Here is a 21,598-nt window from a genome sequence, read left to right as displayed (position 1 = left end):
TTTATGAATTGAGCTGTCTAAAAGCTATTTTTTGAGCACTCAAAATTCAATATTTCAGACAAACATCAAAAGGCCCTACATCTATAACATCTGCATTTAGGTAGTTTTAATTATTTTGTTTTCATGTATTTCATGTGTATTTGATGTCCATGTTTTTATTTAAAAAGAAAATCAAAGCTTTCCAGATGTATTAGGACCTGTGATATATGTACAATTTAACCATCCGTGTAATTATGAAATCATTGTATAATAATCAAATTCATTATTTTCATTATTGATAGCATCATACATAAAGTTCATAATGGCTGGATATGTTCATTCAACTGTCAAGACACACTATAAGCAATATTGTAACACTGAAACTAATAAAATACAAGCACTGGTTATTTTCACTTTTGATCTTGTTACCATGAATACTTTTACTTTGTATTCATAGTGTTGAGAGGATTATTACCACAATGGATGCATGTGTACCACAAGGTGGCAATGTGGCAACATACCATGTGGCCCTTAAGTCCTTTCTTTGATGTTATTCTCTTTTATGTGTTTATCCCTTATGTATTGATTAGTTACCTCAATACAAACTTTGGCACACATATGTTATAAAGAGAAATGCCTTTCAAATATATCATCTACTATTACCTCTTAAACTTAGAATAAGCAGAACATTTTACTTACTAGGATACTTTTGTTTGGGCCTTCTTTATCATAAAAATATGCACTGTATAATGGATGTTGACAATTGTGAACGTTTCAAATGCCCTTCTTACTGTGAATATTTTGCATACTTGTTAGGGGGATTTAGTGCCTGGGTGAGGTTGAACATGCAAAGCCTTTAACTCTTTGCTGGGGCTACAAAGTGCAGTCTGTGAGCAAACGGCAAAACTTTGGATTTTTCAAAGAAACTAACTGCAGAAAAAAGCTGAAAATGTATATTTTATTCTTTACAACAGAGCAATGTGTTCCCATTAAAACTGCAGAGGTACAGACAGTAATGGGAGATGGACTCCCCCAGGTCTGAGTTGATAGTGCTTCTGGTACTATTTGTATCACATATATCTTGAAGTAATGCCTTGGCTGTTGACACTGTGGTTATGTCATCCAGTGATTTAATGAGCCTTTCTGCAACATTTGAGAAAGACTTTAAGCCTACTAACCAACACTCATCAATACTCTAACTTACCCACAGAATGTCACCATAGCACTCTGATTTAATACAATGAAATGATTACAGTTATTATACAGATTACACAGAAGATCTATCAACAATGTAAAACACACTACAATTGCAAGCAAAAAGTAGCACAGCACTTTATTCAAAAATGTTTCACTGAGCCAAGAGTTAAGTTACTTAAGTTCTGCAATTGTATCACTGTCCAATGACTTTCTTAAGATAAGATGAAAGTTTATTGATCCCTGTGGGGGAAATTTGGTCATTGCAGCAGCAAAAGTAAAATGATTCAGCAGGGGAAAAAGACAAACAGAGTATCAGCACAAAAATAGAATATAAAGTAAGCACCAAAACAGTATAAATAATATATGCAATAGAACAATAAAGTAATAAAATATAATATAAACAATTGTGGAATTGTATTAACGTATGCAGCAATTTCAATACAATTCAATACAATTTCAACCCGTGTTAAGTGGACTGTTATAACAGTACCGCAGCAGTGAAACAGAAGTCCCTTTGCAATAACTAAAATGACTCAATCTTCATGCAATCACAAAAGCATTTCTTAGTCGCCATGTAATGATTTAAAGTCACAGAAAATTATCCACTGGCCCTTACAATAAGTACCAATGTCTTCAGTGTACTATTGGGGTCCAGTAATCTAACCAAAGGCACATTCACACCTGTCGCTTGGAAAATCCTGTTCTGCAGAGTCATGGCTAACATTGAGTCAATACCCAGTACATAAAGAGCTAAGTCATCATCCAGCTCATCTTCGCTAACATTGCTTATCTCACTGACAATTGTTCTCACACTGTCATGTACAGAAGACAAATGTGGAACCCTGGGCTCCTTCACTATATTGTCTTTCAGTTCCATTTCCACCAAAGCTGAGAGTCGTTCCCTGAGAGAAGCATTTTGTGAAAGAACATGATTGTTTAGATGTCTGAAGTTGAACTTGCATATGACTTGCTGTGGTCTGTTCATCAACAGACACTTTTCCAGAGCCTCGTGAACCTCACACACATCCATAATCATCATCCCTTTTGCCTCCAGGAACCTTTGGAAATGGTCTTTGTTCGACAGGAGACCCAGGTTCAGGGGACCCCAGTTGATGGACTGTCCAGCAAGTCCCAGGTTCCTCCGATAATGACAGAATGTGTCTAGGAAGGAATTGGCTGCCGCATAGTTACACTGAGAGGCATTACCAATGAAGGAAGAGATGGAGGAGTAACACACAAAGAAATCTAGCTTGTTGTGCAGTGTTGCATAGTGAAGATTTAAAGCCCCGTTCACTTTTGGTTGTAACACCTTTTGAAAGAGGGACTGATCAAGGGCTTCAATCAGCGCATCATGTAAAACTGCAGCGCTGTGAAACACTCCTTTGATTGGACAAGAGGGGAACCTTTGTCCAATCTTTGAGAATGCCTCCACCACCTGCCTCGACTCAGAAACGTCACACTGGACATTCATGATAGCCACCCCACATCTTTTCTGGAGTGTTTCCATCTTAAACTGCATTTCATCTGATAGAATACTTCTGGATAGTGTTGCAATGCAGCCTCCACCATTATGCGCAATGAACTTGACTGTCTCAAGTCCCAAACCGGAGAGCCCTCCAGTCACAATGTAGACACAGGTTTGTTTAAAGAGTTGTCTTGGCCTTGTGAGCAAAGGGATATCAGACACTGGACAATTAGATCCTTCGTGGTCCAAAATCACTTGCTGCACTGTCTTTGCTGTAAAATAGGACTCAACATCTGTACTGGTCTGAGCTTCTCTTGTGCCTGGTAATTGAAACGTATCCCTTTTCAGAGGTAGAGACACTGTATCAAAGCCCAATGACATTAGCCAATGAAAAATCTTTCTTTGTTGTGTTTTTAGATTGGTTCTCTTGAAAACATTGGACACATTAAGTTTGTGCACATGCATGTGTTCACTCTCCAATGCAAACGTGTTTGCTGAGAGTGAGGATGACATTTGATTGTTACACACAAAAATAATGTGTCTCTCCAGGTCATCAGTTTCATTTATCCCCTGCCAAGACTGATCAAATGGTGGCAGAAAAACAAATGCATGACACTGATCAATATTCAGGAGTTCTCTTCTGAAATGTGGCTGAGAGGTGACATTCCACCCTGACCTGTTTGCTGTCAGAGCTAAAACCTTCAGCAGACCAGAGGCTGGAGTGGAGGAGATGATGGCCAACTTCCTGTGTTGTTTTACCTTAGGTAGCATTCTCTGCAGGATCTCCCATGCCAGCACAAAGTAAGATATACATGGAGTCTCTCTCAAAAATGGAAGTCCATTTGTGCTGTAGCACACTGCTTCAGGAATCATAATCTTCGAAGTGGCAGCTACTGGATAGCAAGAAACAATATGATCTCCCACTTTGAGTTTATGAACATCTTTCCCAACAGCTGTGACAATGCCACTAAAATCTAAAGCCAGAAGCTTGTGATTCTGGGACGTGTGCTTGCTCCAATACATTGTCTCGCTAAAGTTCAAATGTGAAGCGCTGACAGGAAAGTAATCAGATGAATGCACACATGCAGTCATTAGCTGAATCTCAACTGACTTCTCTTGGACAAGATTTCTGCTTATGTCACAGGGGGTGGCAGACAGGTTTGCCATTCTGTATGGATCAGCAGTCTGTAAGACAAAGTCGCTCATATACATTGAGTGCATACCATCCTCAGATAAAGCCATGTCTTTTATGGGGGTTCGCACTATTCTTGTTGCTGATGCCTGCCCTCTGCTGATCATGACCTCTTGCTGTTTGCAGGTGTTTATTACATGAACCAGAGTTTGAATGTCTTCACTGGTCACAGAGGCAAGGTCAATCAGCTGAAAAGAGAGACCTGCCATCTCTGCTGCACAGGCCCTTGTCATACCAGACAGCGCACAAGCAGGACTGATATGGTCCACAGTCTTCTCTGTTGATCTATAGGTTATGACCCGGAGAGTGCAAGAGCGTTTGCTCTCTTTCAAGGCTAAAACAATCTGGCGAAATAACTCACAGCAAGAAACCAAGCATTCCAATGTCTTCTCAGATGACAGGTGACTCAGGTCCTGTACACCCCAAATGAAGAGAACCTCCTCCAAATCCTCATTAGTGTAAAGTGAGTGAAGCACTAAGTCTCGAAGTTGGTCTGACATCCAATGGTCTCTGTTCTTCACAATGGTTGATTCTGGGTGTACATATTGTTTAAGTGTTTTAGCAATGCCTAGTTCGTCTTCAAAAACTATGGCCTTTATTTTGCAGTTGAAGTCTATCTCCCCAGGAATTGAGATGATTTCATTGTGGAAGAACAGTGACTCGGCAACATTTGAGCAGTGGCCCAAAAATGAGATCCTCGCCTCCTTAAGCTCCACCAGTACATGCCCCTCTTTAGTGCAAAAGCAACCACATACATCGAGAAAGTCTGGAGTCTCTCGAGTTGCTCTTAAATACATGACCATTTCCTCTTGGAGTGGTCCTGATATGGCAACACAACCAATTGCTGAGGGGAATCCCTGCTTGGCTGTTAGCTTTCCGAGAGCTACTACAGCAGTCATTTGCAGGAAATAGTCCAATAACACAGGGTGAATGACATAATCATGGAGGTGTTTCAGAATCTCACCAGTGACTTGAATTACCGTCACAGCTTCCTTGAATTCATCCCCAAAATGTACATCATCAAGCTGTTTGAAAACAGAGCCATATTCAAATCCTGCTTGAGAAAGAATTGAATAAATCTCTTTTCTCTTCATAACCAATTTGCACCTTTGGGAGATAATGTCAAGGCAAATGGCTTGTTCTTCTAACAATGGCTGGCCAGTTGTACACCTATATGCACCAGATGCATGTGTTGCTGAAGAAGACTGTATTTTAAATGTAGTCTCATTCTCAGCATGCTCCAGCGCTACTTTCAACTGATGAGAGTTTGAGCTGAGTGTGAACAGACTGTGAAAAGTTACACTGAGCTGGAGCAAGGAAATGGGCTTCTTTAGCCTTAAACTTGCCATTACTGAAGCATAAGCTAGTTCAACATACAGCGCCCCTGGCACAATGGCGACACCATTATTTTTATGCTCCCAAAGATAGGGTGCAGTCTCTAATGAGAGGCTGCATTTGTACTCTTTATTATCCTGTTTTATTTGGGATACCAGTGGATGGTGAGAGAAAACAGTTGATTCATCCCCTTTTCTTGCAGCTTCAAAATACACTTCTTTCTTCACGCTATCAAACTGATAGACTGGAAAAGCTGTTGGCAATGTCTCGCTACCGCTATAGAGCTGATGCCAGTCTATATGGACACCCAGTTCAAATAGTTTTGCCACTGTAGACAGGATTGTCTCATAATCTTTCTCTGGCTGCACTGAGCTGAGAACGATGTGGTCATTTCCCAAAGTCTCATGGATGTTCCTTTGAAGAGCCCAACGAGGTCCAATCTCCACAAAGACCACATTCTTCCTTGACTGCTTGTCCGTGGTTGCGGCCTGCAGTGTTTGCTCAAATAAAACAGGCTCTCTGATATTCTTTGCCCAGTACCTGCCTGTGATAAAGTCACCATTTGAATGCTTGGCCTTGTCTCCGGTCACTGTCGAAAAAAGTTCACACTCCATACTGTTGACAGCCAAAGCGTCAATACTTCTCTCAATATCATCTACTATGGAATCCATCATATGGCTGTGGTATGCAGCTGGAACATCTAAGACATGGAGGAAGAGGTTTTTATCTGTAACCATGGTCTTCAGCTTCTGATGGAGGGTGTCTATAGCATCTGCATCCCCTGACAGAGTGCAGGACTGAGGGCTGTTGAAAGCCGCTACACAAATTTTCCCAGAGAAGATTGGAAGGATTTCCAAGACCTTTGCTACAGGCACATTACTGACAACAAGCATTTTCCCTCCTGTGACTTTGCTCTGGAGAGTACTGCGATGGTACACCACCTTTACCGCGTCCTCGAGAGACAAGAGGCCAGAACAGTGAGCGGCAGCAACCTCTCCAACAGAGTGTCCAAGAACGGCATCGGGTTTGACACCCCAGTGCTTTAGAAGACTGGCAATGCCAACCTGAATAGCGAAGAGAAGAGGCTGGACAACATCTGGCTTGGTGAAATCATCATTGTCATATTCATCGGCAATTTTTTGCCTGATGCTGGTGCTTTTATAGCTCTGGAAGAGATTCTCAACTTCTCTGACCTTCTCTCTGAACACAGGCACCTCTCTCAGAAGCTGCTTACACATTCCCCTGTAGGTAACCCCGTTTCCACAAAACACAAACACCAATTGGATGTCTGACTTTGCTGACTCAACCTTCTTGTTCAGTGCAGCCGTCAGCTGACGGTCTAAATCCGAGAGGGAAGATGTTAGGAAGGCTTTTCTATATTTGTGTTTGCAATGACTCCTCCTACATGCTGAGGTATATGATAATGCCTGGATGTCAACTGTTTCATCTCTGCAAAGCCTCTGGTGAGTGTCAGTGATGGACAAGATCAATGATTTCTCAGAGGCTGCAGATATTACAAAGAGCTTTCGACTGTCATGTGGGCTCAATATAGGAATTGTTGCCTGCCTGTACTCTTTTACGATTGCATGTGCATTTGTGCCTCCAAACCCAAAGCTGTTGATCCCAGCTACCCTCTCTAATGACCCATTTGTCTCCCATTTCTCAGCTTTGGTGGGAATATTTATACTCAGAGCTTTTACATCTATACTGGCACTGTCTTCAGAGTAGAACACTGAGGGAACAATGGTTTCATGCTTCATCATTAAGAGTACCTTAATGAGTCCTGCCACTCCAGCTGCAGATTCTGTGTGTCCGATGTTGCTCTTCACAGAGCCGATCTGGAGTGTCTCTGATCCTGGAGGTTTGGCTTTGGCAATGACGTTTGAGATGCTCCCTGCCTCCGTTCGGTCTCCAATTGGGGTTCCAGTCCCGTGTGCCTCTATGTACTGGACATTTACAAGGTCAGACTCTGAGTAGATTCTGCGCAGGAGCTCCTCTTGTTGAACGATGGAGGGCTTGGTGATTGGAGTGACTGAGCGTCCATCTTGGTTGACTGCTGTTTTGCTGATGATGCCCCAAATCTTGTTGAAGTCTCTTATAGCCTTTGTACAGAAGTCATACCATTAGTAGGCTAGCTATTATCTCTATGGATGTGCAATTATTCGGACAATGACAGAACACAGCTGTGAAAACAAACACTATTATGTACTTACATTTTTCAGTGGTTTCAGCAGAACTACTCCACATCCCTCTCCTCTGCCATAGCCATCCGCTCTGCTAGAGAAAGGCTTGCTGGTTCCTTCAGGTGAGATCATCTTCGCCTTGCTGAGAGCGACAAACACTCTTGGCTCTATGATACAGCTGACCCCTCCACACAGAGCCATCTCACAGTCTCCTGGTTGAGGAAAAAGTTATGAAATGAGAAACATTTAAAAAGCATGCAGTAATTAGACCTGCTTTTATCACTTATTATGTGAACATTCGTCAGGAAGACAGAACTGAAAAAGTGCAATACTTTGCTTGATAGCCTGGCAGGCTGAATGCAGAGCCACCAATGAGGAGGAGCAGGCGCTGTCAATGGTGAAAGAAGGGCCAGTGAGGTTAAAGGTGAAGGATATTCTGTTGGCAGCGACACTCATAGCCGTTCCAGTGCCGTTGTAGTGTGTTATTGTGCTAGGACTGTTGTTTAGGAGCGTCTCATAGTCCCTGTTCATAAGACCTGTAACAACATGTTTAATACAGAGCATATTATAATCTGTATATTATTAAATTGTGCTGTTTCATGCATCATAGGACAATAGTCTTTACCTATATAAACTCCAGTTCTGCTTCCACTGATGGTCTCCACAGCCATTCCAGCATCTTCTAATGCCCTGTATGCACACTGGAGAAGGAGTTTCTGCTGAGGGTCCATGAAGTCAGCCTCCACTTCCGTGATGCCAAAAAACTTATGATCGAACTCATTAAACCTGAAGGGTACATGGTTTCCATCACAAATGCAAAACTTCTATCAATACATAGATCTCGACAGATATCACAATGATTAGAAAGTCTTAGAAATGTCTAGAGCTTACCCGTTCATGAAAGCAGCTTTGGTTGTCTGTGTCTTTCCGGGTTTGCTCTCATCAGGATCAAACCAGCGAGTGCGGTCAAACCTCTCCTCTGGAATATCTACAACACAGTTCTTTCCCTCCAATAGAACTTTCCAGAAATTGTCCAGGCCCTCGCCTTAAGAACAAACATACCACAGTGGTTATGATTTGTCTTAAATTCAGACTGAACTTTCTACCAAAATTCCTGGTATTGCATCATGCTTTAGTCTTACCTCCAGGGAAATTGCATCCAATCCCAACAACAGCTATATCGTCTTCTGCGTCCTCCATTATTATTATTATTATTATTATTATTATTTGGTTATCTACTCAAGTGGTAGATCTTACCTGAGGATTTTATTGCCTCATTCTAAAGCCTAAATTGAAAGTTGGCCATTTCAAGCCATTCCACAATGAAGCTTGATGTAGTCCTAGTTGCTGTCTTTGGCTTGAACTAAGGCCTGTCTCACGAAGCGACATTAGTGGGTTAGCGAGCTAACTTCGGGTTTAACCCTGGCTTTTCGGTCTCACAAAGGTGTCTCACTTTTATCCGGGGTACATCACCATGGCAACTTATGCTGCACGGCTATCGGATCAAAACGTGTGAAAGGCCCGCCTCCTGACCAATCAGCTCTCTGGAAACAGGGAGTCACCATTCCTACATGATATGGACAAATATACTGCATTCCAATGAAAATTACAAGTAATAAAGGAAACTGTTAGGCTACTATTGAATTAACTGAAGTGCTGTTCGCAGGGCGACGTGTTTACAGACCAGTTGAATCACTTTGCTTTCCCTGATTAAATCGGAGATATAGCAGGTAGCCTACTTAATTGACCATATTATTAATGAATGAAAGTTACTGTTGCATATTAATTGCGCTGAATTTTTGGTGTTTGGTTCAATGTAGGCTGTTGCATTCATATTCCATTACCGCAGGCCGAACAACATGAGGCCGACTTTATGAATAGAAAATCTTTTTACAGCCTCATGTGTCCACAAACTAGTTTATCAATGGAAAGTTTGCCCACTGTGTCCTAATGACGGGGCAGTTCTTCCAGTAGGTTCTCTCTAGCCTTGGTAGCAGAAACACTAATGTTACTTTTCGCGGTTAGTTTTGTAATGCTGTCATTTATAATTTATTCATTTTAAGAGTTTGTTCTTCTTGAGAGAAGAACACAATGTCAGTATCCATTTCTTTCCGATACCCATGTGTTGAAAATGTCAGCAATATTAGGGCTTATATAATCCTATAATTAAGTCTATTTATTGTCTATGGCTTTTATTGTTTGCTTATTTTATTTTCGCTTATTTCTATTACTTCTTTTGATCGTTTTGCGCATATATTCTTTATCCCTTTCCCCGCTGAATCATATTACTTTTGCCGTTGCAACAATCTAATTTCCCCACGGGGATCAATAGTTTCATTTTATCTTATCCAAATGGTTAACTCAAAGATAGCCTGACTGTTGAACTCGCTTCGTGAGACAGGCCTCTGAGGACTCACACAACAATAGACTGACTTGTTAGATGTCTTTATTATTCTGAGTCGGTTTCATTTGTAACTAAATACGTTAATTGCAGGTTAAGATCTAAAATCAGCAGTAAATAAGCTATTGTTCTGTTTTGCAGGTTGACAGATACAGGGGGATGTTGACTATTTTCTCTCTGGCAGTTTTCAAACTCCTGTCACTGATCATTGTTACTAAAAGCTCTGGGCTCAAAAATGATATTTATATTGATACTTTAGAAGTTTCTGATGATGCCATTATTAGTAGATGTCAGACAGCGGTAATCAGGGATGTGATCAGAGATACAGAAACGCAGGAGAAAAACCTGGAAAGCAGTAAACTTCCATTAAAAATAATTTCCAAGGGTGTTCTGGTGGTTCAGTTGGCACACACCATGTACACATGATGTCCTGGGTTTCAAATTCAGCCAGCGTCAAATTCACCCCAAAAATAATACTTCAAAATAAATTGCAAGTTATATATCCAAACAAAACAACACACTAAAAAGATGAAGTATAGTTTTAAAACATTGTCTCTTGCTAATAGTAACTGTAAGTTTACAGTTACGTTCGGCTGAATACATGCAGGATGCTGGAGAGACTAGATTTCTCATAAACATACAACTTTTAATAATTATTATATAAAAAAATTCCATCCATTTACAGATGATGCCGTTTTCTATATAAAATCACACACTGTAAAACACATCCATGTAGAATAACTTTTATTTGAGCAATGAGGCCCATTTCTAATTCTGAGAAACAGACGAAAGCACAAACCTGATCCTTATACACAAACAGTATATACATTTCCCCTCATATGCCAATTACAGGTTGAGCTTAGAATAGGACATGAGGGCCTAACACTAATTTAAGAAAGAAAAAAAAAAAAGACACACTTAGGGCACTTTAATAAATAAAAACAAAAAAATGTGTATAGTATAGGTAGTAGATGCAACTGAAATGCATAATTTAGAGAAAAGAAATATGAAGAGCTCAACAATGAAGAGATGAAGACTATCACTGGTACCTTGCTACAGCCAAATGGTACATTCTATATGCACTTTAAGGTTCTACGGTGTTCACCTATCTGTACAAATCTAAAATGAAGGGTGTGTAAAATGAAATAGACAAATAAATGAAACTACAATTTAGTGGAATAAAGACTGATCTGTAGCCAATTCTTTCACCTCATAAACTTGATAACATACCAAATATGAGATTTTGATGTACGAAACTACTACAGAAGTCATTTGTGATTACGTCTGAGGACAGTGAGCCCTTGTTGAAAACTCAACAACGATGTTTGTGAATTAAAAGTATACAATCTTGTAGAGGGGAAAACTCCAAACTGCTGTTAAATAATTTGAGAACGAAAATTTATGTTATCCAATTTAAGTGTGAAGTGCTTTAAAATAGCACTGAAACAGGCAGTCTGCACTACAGCAAAGGTAAAGTCAAATGAATAAAACAAAAATGTGTACATGGGGTGCAACATCATTTCAGTGTAATTTTTACATTGATAATAAGAGAAATACAAAGAACTGAATGAACTACAAGGCCTCCAAAAGGCCTGTGCTCCATTGCACAGCTTCATATATACTGTATATACATGAAATGGCAAAAAGTCTAAAAAGCCTTGTCTGCTGAGGTATCTAGTGGTCCAGCGGTTTGCCCTCCAGCACCAACTGGATCTCTTTGGCATCCAGTGTTTCATACGTTAGCAGGGCATCAGCCAGCTTCTTGTGCTCCTTACTGTACATCTTCAGGAGGCTTTTAGCTCGCTCATATGAGTCCTGGACAGAAGAGAAAGATGAATCACAGTTGAATAAATGATTTAATGGCTCTTTGAATGCCACTGTTATCTACATTGAGGAGACAATATCTGCAAACAGACACATCAAAGTTACAAGTGTTATGGGGGAGGCTCACCTTCAGTAGAGCCCTCACTTCCTGTTCGATGGCAGCTTGCGTCTCGGGGCTCTGCTTTGATAGGTCGGTGTAGGTCATGACACCCAGCTGCCGCAAAACACAATGAGGTTTAGTCTCAGGGTAGAGGAACAGTAGCCACTAATAATTACTGAGCATTATATAGCTGTGAGGGCGTATTTGAGAGACCGTAGTTACACAGAGCGCTTCAGTGCCTTAGGTATAATTGGGTATAATTGTATGTCATGGTGATGTTAGGGTTGATAGTGCAGGTTAAGTAGGGCAGAGGCTCTCAACCATGAGGCCAAAGAGTATGCTGGTTTTCATTCCAACTAAACTCTAAATCAGATGTGCTAATCATTACATTATTACATTATGTCATTTAGCAGAGGCTTTTGTCCAAAGCAACCAGTAGTCAAACTGACCATATATCACAGTCTTCATCAGCTAAGCCTTTAATAGAAATAAGTAGCATTTGTTGAATCAGAGTTTTTTTTTTATTAGGAGTAGAAGGGGAAGAAGATCGTTACATGATAAATAGGTCAATTTTACATGTAATCAATGAAATCTACTGCTGTAGCGTTTGGTTGGAATGGAAACCTACATACTCTCGGGCTTCGATGTTATGATGTATGAGTTTCAAATTGTGAATGTAGATGTACACTTTGCTTTGCACATGTAAAGCACCAGTGTGGGTTGTTAGTCTAGTAGGCGCATGCTGAGTAGTAGTAGCACAAGTCTCTCAGGGTCATGTCAGAGCGAGATAGGGCTGAGGATGGGATTATGGTGGAGGTGGGAGTGAAGTCTGGAATGTGTGGCTGCTCGCTAAAGCTTACAATGAAATCCCTGCCACATGTAAAAGCCTGAGAACAGCATTGTTTTAGTGGCAAACTCTGCCTTTTATGTTAGTGGAAATGCGTTTTTTTTGGGGGAGGGGGCAAAGCTGTTCAGTCATCAGTCACACAAATCCAAATTTTACCTTGTCGCTCATTCCGAATCTGGTCACCATCAATTTTGCAATTTTGGTTGCTCCGTCAAAGTCGCTGGACGCTCCTGAAACGCACAACAGCAGGGAAAGCTTGAAACTAAAGCTGTGTGTTACAAGGAACCTCAGCATACAGTATATTTCATCATAGATAGACTACAATATTATAGCATGGCTATTCTGTAATTATCACAATTTTTAACAAGGAATAGAGATTTTGTATCATAAAAGCAAAAGGTATGATTTGATAGCATTAGAAACTTTTTTTTTTAACTTGAGGATACCATTCTGTCAGAATTCCTTAACACCATGTAATATACTATGTCAAAGTTTCTTGTTTTAACCATGATCAAATCTATTTCAAAAACGAATATTTTTATAAGAACAATATTTAAAAAGTCCCAATATAATGTGCCAGAGCATACCGCAATATGTTGATATCACCTACTTGAAACATGTCAAAATTACCTAATGTTGTGTAGCAGCACATACACTGCTCCCAAGAATATTTACAATTTTTACCGTAACTCATGTAGTTTATCTTTTGCAGCATTTTTGGTGCCAGTAGCACAATAACAGCATTGATTCGATAAACTTCAATTAAAACAATTCCTCTTAATGTCGCACCAGTGGTGATGTAGTCGTCTCCAAAGATGAGCTCCTCTGCTACTCGACCGCCCATGCTGACATCCATCTGAGCCAGCAGCTGGGCCCGCGTCTCGCTCCAGCGGTCATTCTCTGGGAGCATGGACACCTAGAGAGGCCAGGAGAATACAGATCAGTTTCAGGACTTGGTTACAAACAGTGACAGCAACTTTATTGGTAAAGAGTGCTAGTTCTATCGTAAATCCACAACAAATACTCACATGGCCGAGAGTTGGGCCTCTAGGCATGATAGTGGCCTTGTTGATGGGCATTGCATCTTTGGTGTAGTAGGCAACGATGGCGTGTCCAGACTCATGGTAAGCTGTGATGGTTTTATTTTTCTTGTCAATTTCAACACTCCTCCTCTCAGGGCCTGGAATGAAAAGAACAAAGGAAAGGGACTCAGTGATTTTTTTTTAAACCTTGAACGATGCAGGACTTAATCGACACTAGACGAGAACGACAGCAGGCTCATTCAAGAACAAAGGCCATTAAAACTCACACTCCTATCAAAGTACTGAACTTTCAGGCCAGTCTTGAGGCTTGGACCACCAAATTCTGGGAAAACTTCAGCTCAGGAAAATACAAGGGACACCTGACATGCACTGATCTGACATTCTTGCTGTCCAGAATGTCTCTTAACTAGAGTGTGTGTGGATAATCTGTCTCATGTGATGCTCTGCAGGGCAGGACTAGGCGCTGTGTGTATTCACCCATGAGGATCTTGTCCTTGGCGAACTCCAGCTCCTTCATTGTGACCATCTCTTTCTCGTCCACGGCTGCCTTCAGGGCCGCCTGGTTGACCAGGTTCTCCAGCTCCGCCCCGGAGAAACCCACTGTGCCCCGGGCAATGATCTCCGCATTCACAGCTGCAAAAGAGCAAAGACAATAGAAGAACAGTTGATTGATAAAGGTTATCAGTGTTTGAGAGACAATGGCGTCCTTTCCCGCAACAAGAAAAAGAAGGTATTCTCTCAGGTTTGCAGTATGGAACAGTTTAAAAGGTTTTAATTGATAAGGAGAGTATTCTAGTTTCAGAAAAATGCCGCGCTCCAACAAGTGAGGATCAAAAGAGAATTATCTTCTTTAAAAAGGCATCATGTGCAGGATGTTCTCATCAATGGATCACAAGGGGCAAATCAGAGATCAAGACTCATTTTAAAAAACTAACAACAAAAAATATATACAGTATATATTACACAATAAGACCATAGGTAACTAGAAGCCTGAGAGATGTGCTCCATGTTTTCATTTGGGAGAATGTGTGGAGTTTCTGTTCAAAACCTTCATATGGTAGACTTGTGAGAAATTCTTCAAAAAACACTTGAGAAAATGAATGAAAATGAATGCATTTGGTGAAGTGGCTCACAGATGCTGAAGTACATGTTACAATGTTTGTTTTAACAGTTCATTTGACTGTGATAACTTAAGTGAAAATCATACACACATCGTTGATTTTTTGTGTATTGTTTTTCCATTGAGACCTACCAGGATCCACTGTGATCTTGGACAGGTACCAGTTGAGAATTTCAGTGCGTCCTTTCACGTCCGGACGAGGGACCGTCACCTGCATGTCAAACCTCCCAGGTCTTATCAGAGCACTGAAATGCAAAGAAGTAGTAATTCAGACTCAAAGTAGATATACTCTTCCATTCTGTTAAACAGCTGGGCATTACTGCCATTTTTTGGTGTTTTGAGTCCTACGTCATTCGCGCATTGGGAGTTAATATCTTGAACTGTTCTATAACATAATGTTCACTCATCATTTCCATAAGCTTCCAAACCCACAAAACTTACATTTGATTACAAACCCATGGAAAATTAAGCTGTCACACTTTTTCTGAACCTGTAGCGTACCATAATCTAATGCCTGAAATGGATGCTCTTCCTCAGAATATCCTGAATTATGGCACAATGGGAAAAACACTCATTATATAATTTTCATCAAATATGGTGAGTTTTGTGGGTTTTCAGATACACTGGAGGCTTATAGCTATGATAAATAATCAAAAATGACTGCCCAGTATCTGATTCAATTCAAGGAATTCCAGTCTTGGGTTTTAATTCTTTGTCAAGGGAAAATTAGAATGGCACTGAATGCAAATGTTAAAAATAGTTTGGATTTTTTTTTTTCATTGCATAAGTAACTTCCCTTTCATACAGTATGACAAATTCAATGTAGAATCTGTCTGAGGTTGTGCTTGTTGTCTGATTGTAGCTGATGTAACACAGGTCAATGGTCAGTTCAGCCTGTGAGTGTTTGTTTTGCTCTTTGTGTACATGAAATGGTTCCATTCAAACAGTGTTATGCTGGAACTAGGACAAGGCCACAAGGAGGAAACAGCCTGAGGCATCTGCAGAAGACAAATGTTGCATGGAAGTGGGCCACTGAACTGGAGTAGCAGTGGTATTTATTTGCATAAAATGTAGATCAATGTTTATACACGTTTGCTCATGAAGCACTTTTTCCCCTGGATGGATTGGCCTTATTGTTGCAATCCTCCAGTTTGGCTGACATGCAACTCTTAAATCCATAAAGCACTATTCTTGGCAATTATTTAACTTTATCCTGCCAAGGGGAAAACGACTGGCTTGTATAAAGGCCGAAGGAAAAAAGTATTTCTCTGAAATGCAAACATACTTGTCCAAAGCCTCTGCGAAGTTTGTAGCACCAACAACGATGACGCCTTCATTTGGTTTAAACCTGTAAAATACCAAAACATTGAGAATGAGGAGTGCAGGTTATGGTCCTTCCAGCAATATTACATCACATCCATAATATGCAGATTAGAAATTAAACATTTCCCCTTTTGCTATTAGTTATTGTATGTTACAAGGAGGAAGAAGGCAGATAAATATTTATTGACAATGACAGAAAACTAACCCATCCATTTCAGCAAGCAGCTGGTTGATGGTTTGTCTGGAGTAAGGATGCATAGGAGACTCAATCCTCTTTCCACCAACGCTGTCCAACTCATCAATGAAGATTACACAAGGAGCATTAGCTTTTGCCTCCTCTGCAAACAAACACAAAAAGAGAGATAGGAAGATTGGAGCTGGGCAGAAATATTCTCAAGTTGTTTCCCTTCATTACCCAAGAACAGTGTGGAAAGGTAAAAGCAAGTTGAAAACTGTACAGGCTTCATTTTACAAGCGAGACTGAATCTGGGACAATTCAATTCTTTTTAACAGCCAACAAACTTACTGAAGAGGTTCCTGATGCGGCTCGCACCAACACCCACAAACATCTCATCGAACTCTGATCCGGAGGCGTAGTAGAAAGGCACGTCAGCCTCCCCAGCCACGGCACGGGCCAAAAGTGTCTTTCCTGTGCCTGGTGGACCAACCAGGAGAATCCCTGAGAGGATGACAGAGAAAACACATTAGGTTAAAATAACAGAACACTAAAAAGTTAGGCGGAGGTGGAAGCAGAAACGGAAGAAAAGAACCGAAAAGGAGAAAATAAGACTATACTACCTTTAGGTAACTTTCCACCCAGAACGGTGAACTTTTGGGGGTTCTTGAGAAACTCGACAACATCTTGAAGTTCATTCTTCGCCTCCTCCACTCCTTTGACGTGGTCAAATGTCACGTTCTTCATCTGGATGGGGTCTACCGCCGAGTCAAGACCAGACGTGGTGCGGAACCTCACTGTGGAACCCGAAAACAACCCGTTCAGCACGATAACGCCTGAGAGACTTCACGTTTCTTTAAAAGATCTCATGATTACAGAGGATACAGTTGTTGATTACGATAGGCTTACTGCTTATAGTGCCGTTTGTAAATATGGAGATCCAAATGCGCACCACTGCTTTTCCACAATTATCAGTTTGAATATAGTCCCAGCACATGGGCATGAAAACATAAATAGTTGATAGATAATTGAGTATTTAGCAGCAGCATAATCAGTCAAACCCTACATACACACCATATGAGAAATGAGAGTTTCATTATCTGAGCTATAAAACAGCCTAATAGTACATCAAAGAAATATTGGATCATCTTTGTGCCCCTAAAACAGGCTCCTATGAAACACTCACTTAATTATACATCCATGGAGAAGCTTTGCTCTATTTGAAGTGTGCATGTAGGGTTTTGGGATTGATTTTCAAGCATAGGAATGAATGAAAACTGAAACAAACCAGTATCAGAAAAGGAGCCTTTACCCGATAGAAACGGGGTTCTCGACAGACCGTAGATGCCGACAAGGAGGAGGACCAACAGGATCAACCTGGTCCTCCTCAACGAGTCTGTCAGGACAAGGCAGAGACAAAGGTTAGTTATGAGAGACCTTCATGTCTGTCACGAGATCTCTCTGTAATTTGACTCAGCGCTGCCACCCAATGAAAACTTGGTGCAACTGCTAATGGTATCAGTTAACAACCATGGCTACTAAGGCTTATGGGAAAATAGACTACAAATGAATCCTATGGTTTTATATGGTTTCTGTCTAGATCAAAGTGCAGTGCCACATGCCTTGTGTCCTCTGAGTGAAGGCCTGCGACCTCATGAAGCCCTCGGTGAAACCCGTCTTGAAGGCCTCCTGCTGGTTCTCCGGAAGGTTCCTCTGTTTCACCACTTGGTCCATTGACTGCACTTCTGGTCCCTTTTCCCTCATCAGCAATCCCTGTGAGTGAAATGAAGACTGGAGTAAACACATGGTACAAGTAGGACAGGACACAGACTGTTTTGCCCAATGGCCACAATGGTTGGTGGATTCCAAAATTCAGCCATTTTCACTTCTTTATCACCAATCTTCATTTTTGGAATACAAAATAACCTCCAAACAATGGCTGGTTATCTGCCAAAAGTGGCTAGCAGAGTAGACAAAATTTACCAGTCCAAGACAAAAGTTACCAGTATTTGGCTGGTGTTTGATATAAATTATATAAGTCCAACATTCAAGAGGGTGACAAAAAAATGGTGAGAGTGAGAGACAGAGAGAGAGAGAGGAGAGAGAGACAGAGAGGCTCAAAATCCGAGTTGAAAATACACAAATACGGTCATACTTCAAGCAAACACTAACGTTCAGTGAAAATAAAATTGCACTATCCCAGCTAGGGCAAACTCCAAACCTTTATCTACATGGTACTTGTGTGGCTTGTAGTAAACCCCTGTTAAAACCCTCAATGCTACAGTTTCATAAAATACCAGAGAATAAACCAATATTCACATTAGCAGAGAGCAACCAGTGTGTCCATTTCATTGGAGGGGATGTGTTAAAAAACCTGGAGTGCAGGAGTAACATGCTAACCTTCATGAAGTTTGGAGTGTAGGCCTCCGACTCCACTGGACCATCATAACCAGACTCCGCTCGTCTAGTCTTCGTCCGAAGTGTCTTGAAACCCCGATTCTGGACCCATACTAAAAGGAAAAAACAAGTGGAAAAGGCAAAATATGAAATGGTGTCCCAAATTTTAAGCCTTACACACCCTTTACTCACGCAAATAACTCACTTAGGTTAAGTAATCATAATCAGTTTCTTACCAGGCAAGAATTGTATCTCTGAGCAAACTTCTTTTAGAGGACTGTGGTATTGTCTGTGGAATATTGGTGAGCCAAAAACCCCCAACCTTCTGTGTGAAAACCCTGTGAAACAAATTAATAATGTTAAATTGTACATATGCAAATACTCAAAAGTCTAGTTTCGTATCTATAAGAGAGTATGCAACATTATGAGATAAAACAGGATGGCAAAGAAGTCAAATTAGCCATCTTCAGGGCAAAAGTGACTAGGATAAAAACAGCAGAATACTAGATTCCAACTCAATAGCAGCATTTTTGATACAAGCTCTGGTCTGTCCATATTTTGACAGAAAACACTAAAGCGGGAATGGCAGTAACCTTTCCAGCTCGTCTGACTGAGCTGCTCACCATGCTTGTTCTGGTAGAAGGAGTCTGCAGAAACGTGAGACGTCCTCCATGATGAGGCAGCAGCAGGAGGCTCCTCTGGTCCCTGTGTCGGCAGTAACCTGCTGACCAGCTCATCTAGCTGACCGATCCTGATGTCTGACAGGCCCAAGTCCCTCAGGCTCACACTGGGCTGTGGAGACAGGATAGCAACAGTGAGGAAACAGCAGTCATTGGAATATATACCTTTGTACAACAATTATTTAAGCAAGAAGCTGTGCTTTACAGCGATTTTAGAACAGTCAAGAGATGTTATTAGACATCTCTCTCACTCTCAGATAGATAGATAGATAGATAGATGGATAGCAGAAGCTTGACGTGCTTTATTACCACCACAGAGTGAGAGTGGCCTCTTCTTTATAATTTAACATAGCATGCACATAGTTATCATCCTTAGAGGCTGACTGAAATAGCCCCCACGGACTAAAGCTTCTCATTCCAGTCATGCACAGTACCCAGAATTGAATATGCATAGGTTAACATGCCAAAATTACTTTGTGCTATTAATATTTACAGTCATAAAGATGCTAGTGCACTATGAGTAAAGGTTATGACTAGTTATGCGTGAAAGGATAGACAGGTAGGCTATGGGTGAAAACAAAAACAAACAAAAACTAGCAGTGCTCAGTGGAAGTTTTGGAGAAGTGCTAGTAATGGCTAGTAATAGTGAGAAAACATTTAAAGCGTAGTGCTCTGTTGCAATTGTTGATGGTTTGCTTTGAGCACTTAAAATGTTCTTTTCCATTGAAAACAACAAGTAAAAGTGATATGTGCAGCTATGGTTTATGCATAGATTCTTGACTTTTAGATGCTTTCACACCTGCATTATTTTGTGCGGTTCAATCAAACCTTGGAGAGTTGGAGCTCTAACCCCATTATTTTGTTTTGTTTGCGGAGGTAGGACCAACCTAATCAAACTTGGGTGCACACCAAACAACCAGAGTCCACCTGACAATTGTTTGTCAATTGGCAATGACATATAACCAAACCAATGACAAACTGCAACTTAATATCAATTTCACTTCTGATTCAAACCCATTAAACTATAAGGGGAGAGAACAACCTAAGTCTACCATGTTTCCATATAGAACATCTTACCTCTTTGAGTAATGGATTGTGCTCTGGAGTGAAGTCTTTGTGCAGGCTTTGGATTGAAGCTGTGGCTGCAGAGTTGGCCGAGCTCTTCAAAGAGTGGAGGGCATTGATGAGCTGGCTGAGGGGCACTATCATCTGTGAAGAACATAAAACAGGTGGATGAAGAAATGTTACTATCAGGGAGTGAGGAAATTAATAATGTATGTGACACTCCAATACACTTATTTCAGTTTCCTGGAGTTTAGCAGAGTCTTTCCCAGACAGTGGGGCAGGTCAGTTATGTCATCGGCAAAGCCCCATCTCTCCAGACCAGACAGTTATTCAATCTTTCTCCACACTGCTCTCTACCACACACAGCAGCGTGTCACACATAAGTCAAGTCTGTGCGGGTTATGTAACCTAAATTCTGTGATTAACACCGTTTAATTTCCTTTAACTCTACATCCCAACACAACCTCATTCAACAATGGTATGAGCTAAGCATCACGTAGCAAGCTTGCTAGCTCGTTGCTGCTGGTCGGCCTACTCAGATAACGTGACGTAAGCATGGGCTGATTATCAAGCTATCCAACGTTAGCTAACTACCGTTAGCGTTAACCGGACAATGTTGCCATTTACTGTAAGGTTAAATGACGGCGAAACAGGACACACACTTGGCACCGACGAGATTAGTAATTTTTGCCATTATTGTCATAACATGTTTACTAGGTAGCGTTGACTAAGTAACGTTAACTTTATGTCAGATAAGCTGTCAGTACAGCTCACGTTAGCTAACTAGCCAAAAGCTTACCTGCTGTGGCTGAAACGATGTCGAAAGTGAAAACATTATTCCAGAGTAATGAAAATGAGCAGAAATATTGAGGGTTGATGTATGAGGACAGACCCTCTGTATAACTGAATATGCCCTCCTAGAGCACTGTCCTTTTGTTTTCCCTGTTACACAACTTTCAGCAGCTTACTAACACCAAATGGATTCTTCGGAGGTCGCCAAGCCTACAAAGTGACGTAAATGAGAATTACTACCGGGTACAGCTTGCACCGTTACATCAGTTCTGGATCTCTCAAACTACACGTTGATCAAAATCAGAATAAAAAAAGCTTAAGCTTTACATGGCAAAAATAACATTTAAACTGTGATTTGACCATTATGTGCATTATGTGGGCAATATATATATTTTTTCATTGTCAATGTGTGCCCCAATACCGCCTGATTGAAAATACATTTTGCATAATAACAACATCGTTCCATTATATTTTTTCTGA

General features: G+C 40.8%; 2 protein-coding genes across 3 annotated transcripts; both read right to left on the bottom strand.

Moving 5' to 3' along the window:
- Positions 1–1,774: 1,774 nt before the first annotated feature.
- On the bottom strand, positions 1,775–8,551 carry pks1 (polyketide synthase 1). Its single transcript, XM_071895516.2, has 6 exons — positions 8,494–8,551; positions 8,243–8,396; positions 7,977–8,137; positions 7,684–7,887; positions 7,382–7,563; positions 1,775–7,270 (listed from the first exon to the last, which is right to left on the bottom strand). The coding sequence occupies exons 1-6, from the start codon at positions 8,549–8,551 to the stop codon at positions 1,775–1,777; spliced, it is 6,255 nt and encodes a 2,084-aa protein (XP_071751617.2).
- Positions 8,552–10,479: 1,928 nt separating this feature from the next.
- On the bottom strand, positions 10,480–21,315 carry yme1l1a (YME1-like 1a). Of its 2 annotated transcripts, none has more exons than XM_078291484.1 (18): positions 21,126–21,315; positions 20,339–20,470; positions 19,205–19,373; positions 18,818–18,919; positions 18,585–18,694; positions 17,807–17,957; positions 17,473–17,580; positions 16,808–16,981; positions 16,536–16,688; positions 16,215–16,347; positions 15,972–16,034; positions 14,819–14,931; positions 14,044–14,199; positions 13,552–13,703; positions 13,313–13,439; positions 12,680–12,753; positions 11,704–11,790; positions 10,480–11,567 (listed from the first exon to the last, which is right to left on the bottom strand). In XM_078291484.1, exons 1-18 carry the CDS (start codon positions 21,159–21,161, stop codon positions 11,427–11,429), a joined length of 2,181 nt encoding a protein of 726 aa, XP_078147610.1. In that variant the 5' UTR covers positions 21,162–21,315; the 3' UTR covers positions 10,480–11,426. The 2 variants fall into 2 exon arrangements, with proteins under 2 accessions (XP_078147610.1, XP_071751526.2); XM_071895425.2 differs by having other exon boundaries at positions 17,497–17,580.
- Between the last annotated feature and the right edge of the window lie 283 nt (positions 21,316–21,598).

The sequence above is a fragment of the Centroberyx gerrardi genome, chromosome 22 (assembly GCF_048128805.1).
Source record: "Centroberyx gerrardi isolate f3 chromosome 22, fCenGer3.hap1.cur.20231027, whole genome shotgun sequence".
NCBI lineage: Eukaryota > Metazoa > Chordata > Actinopteri > Beryciformes > Berycidae > Centroberyx > Centroberyx gerrardi.
This window is presented reverse-complemented; position numbering and strand designations above follow the sequence as displayed.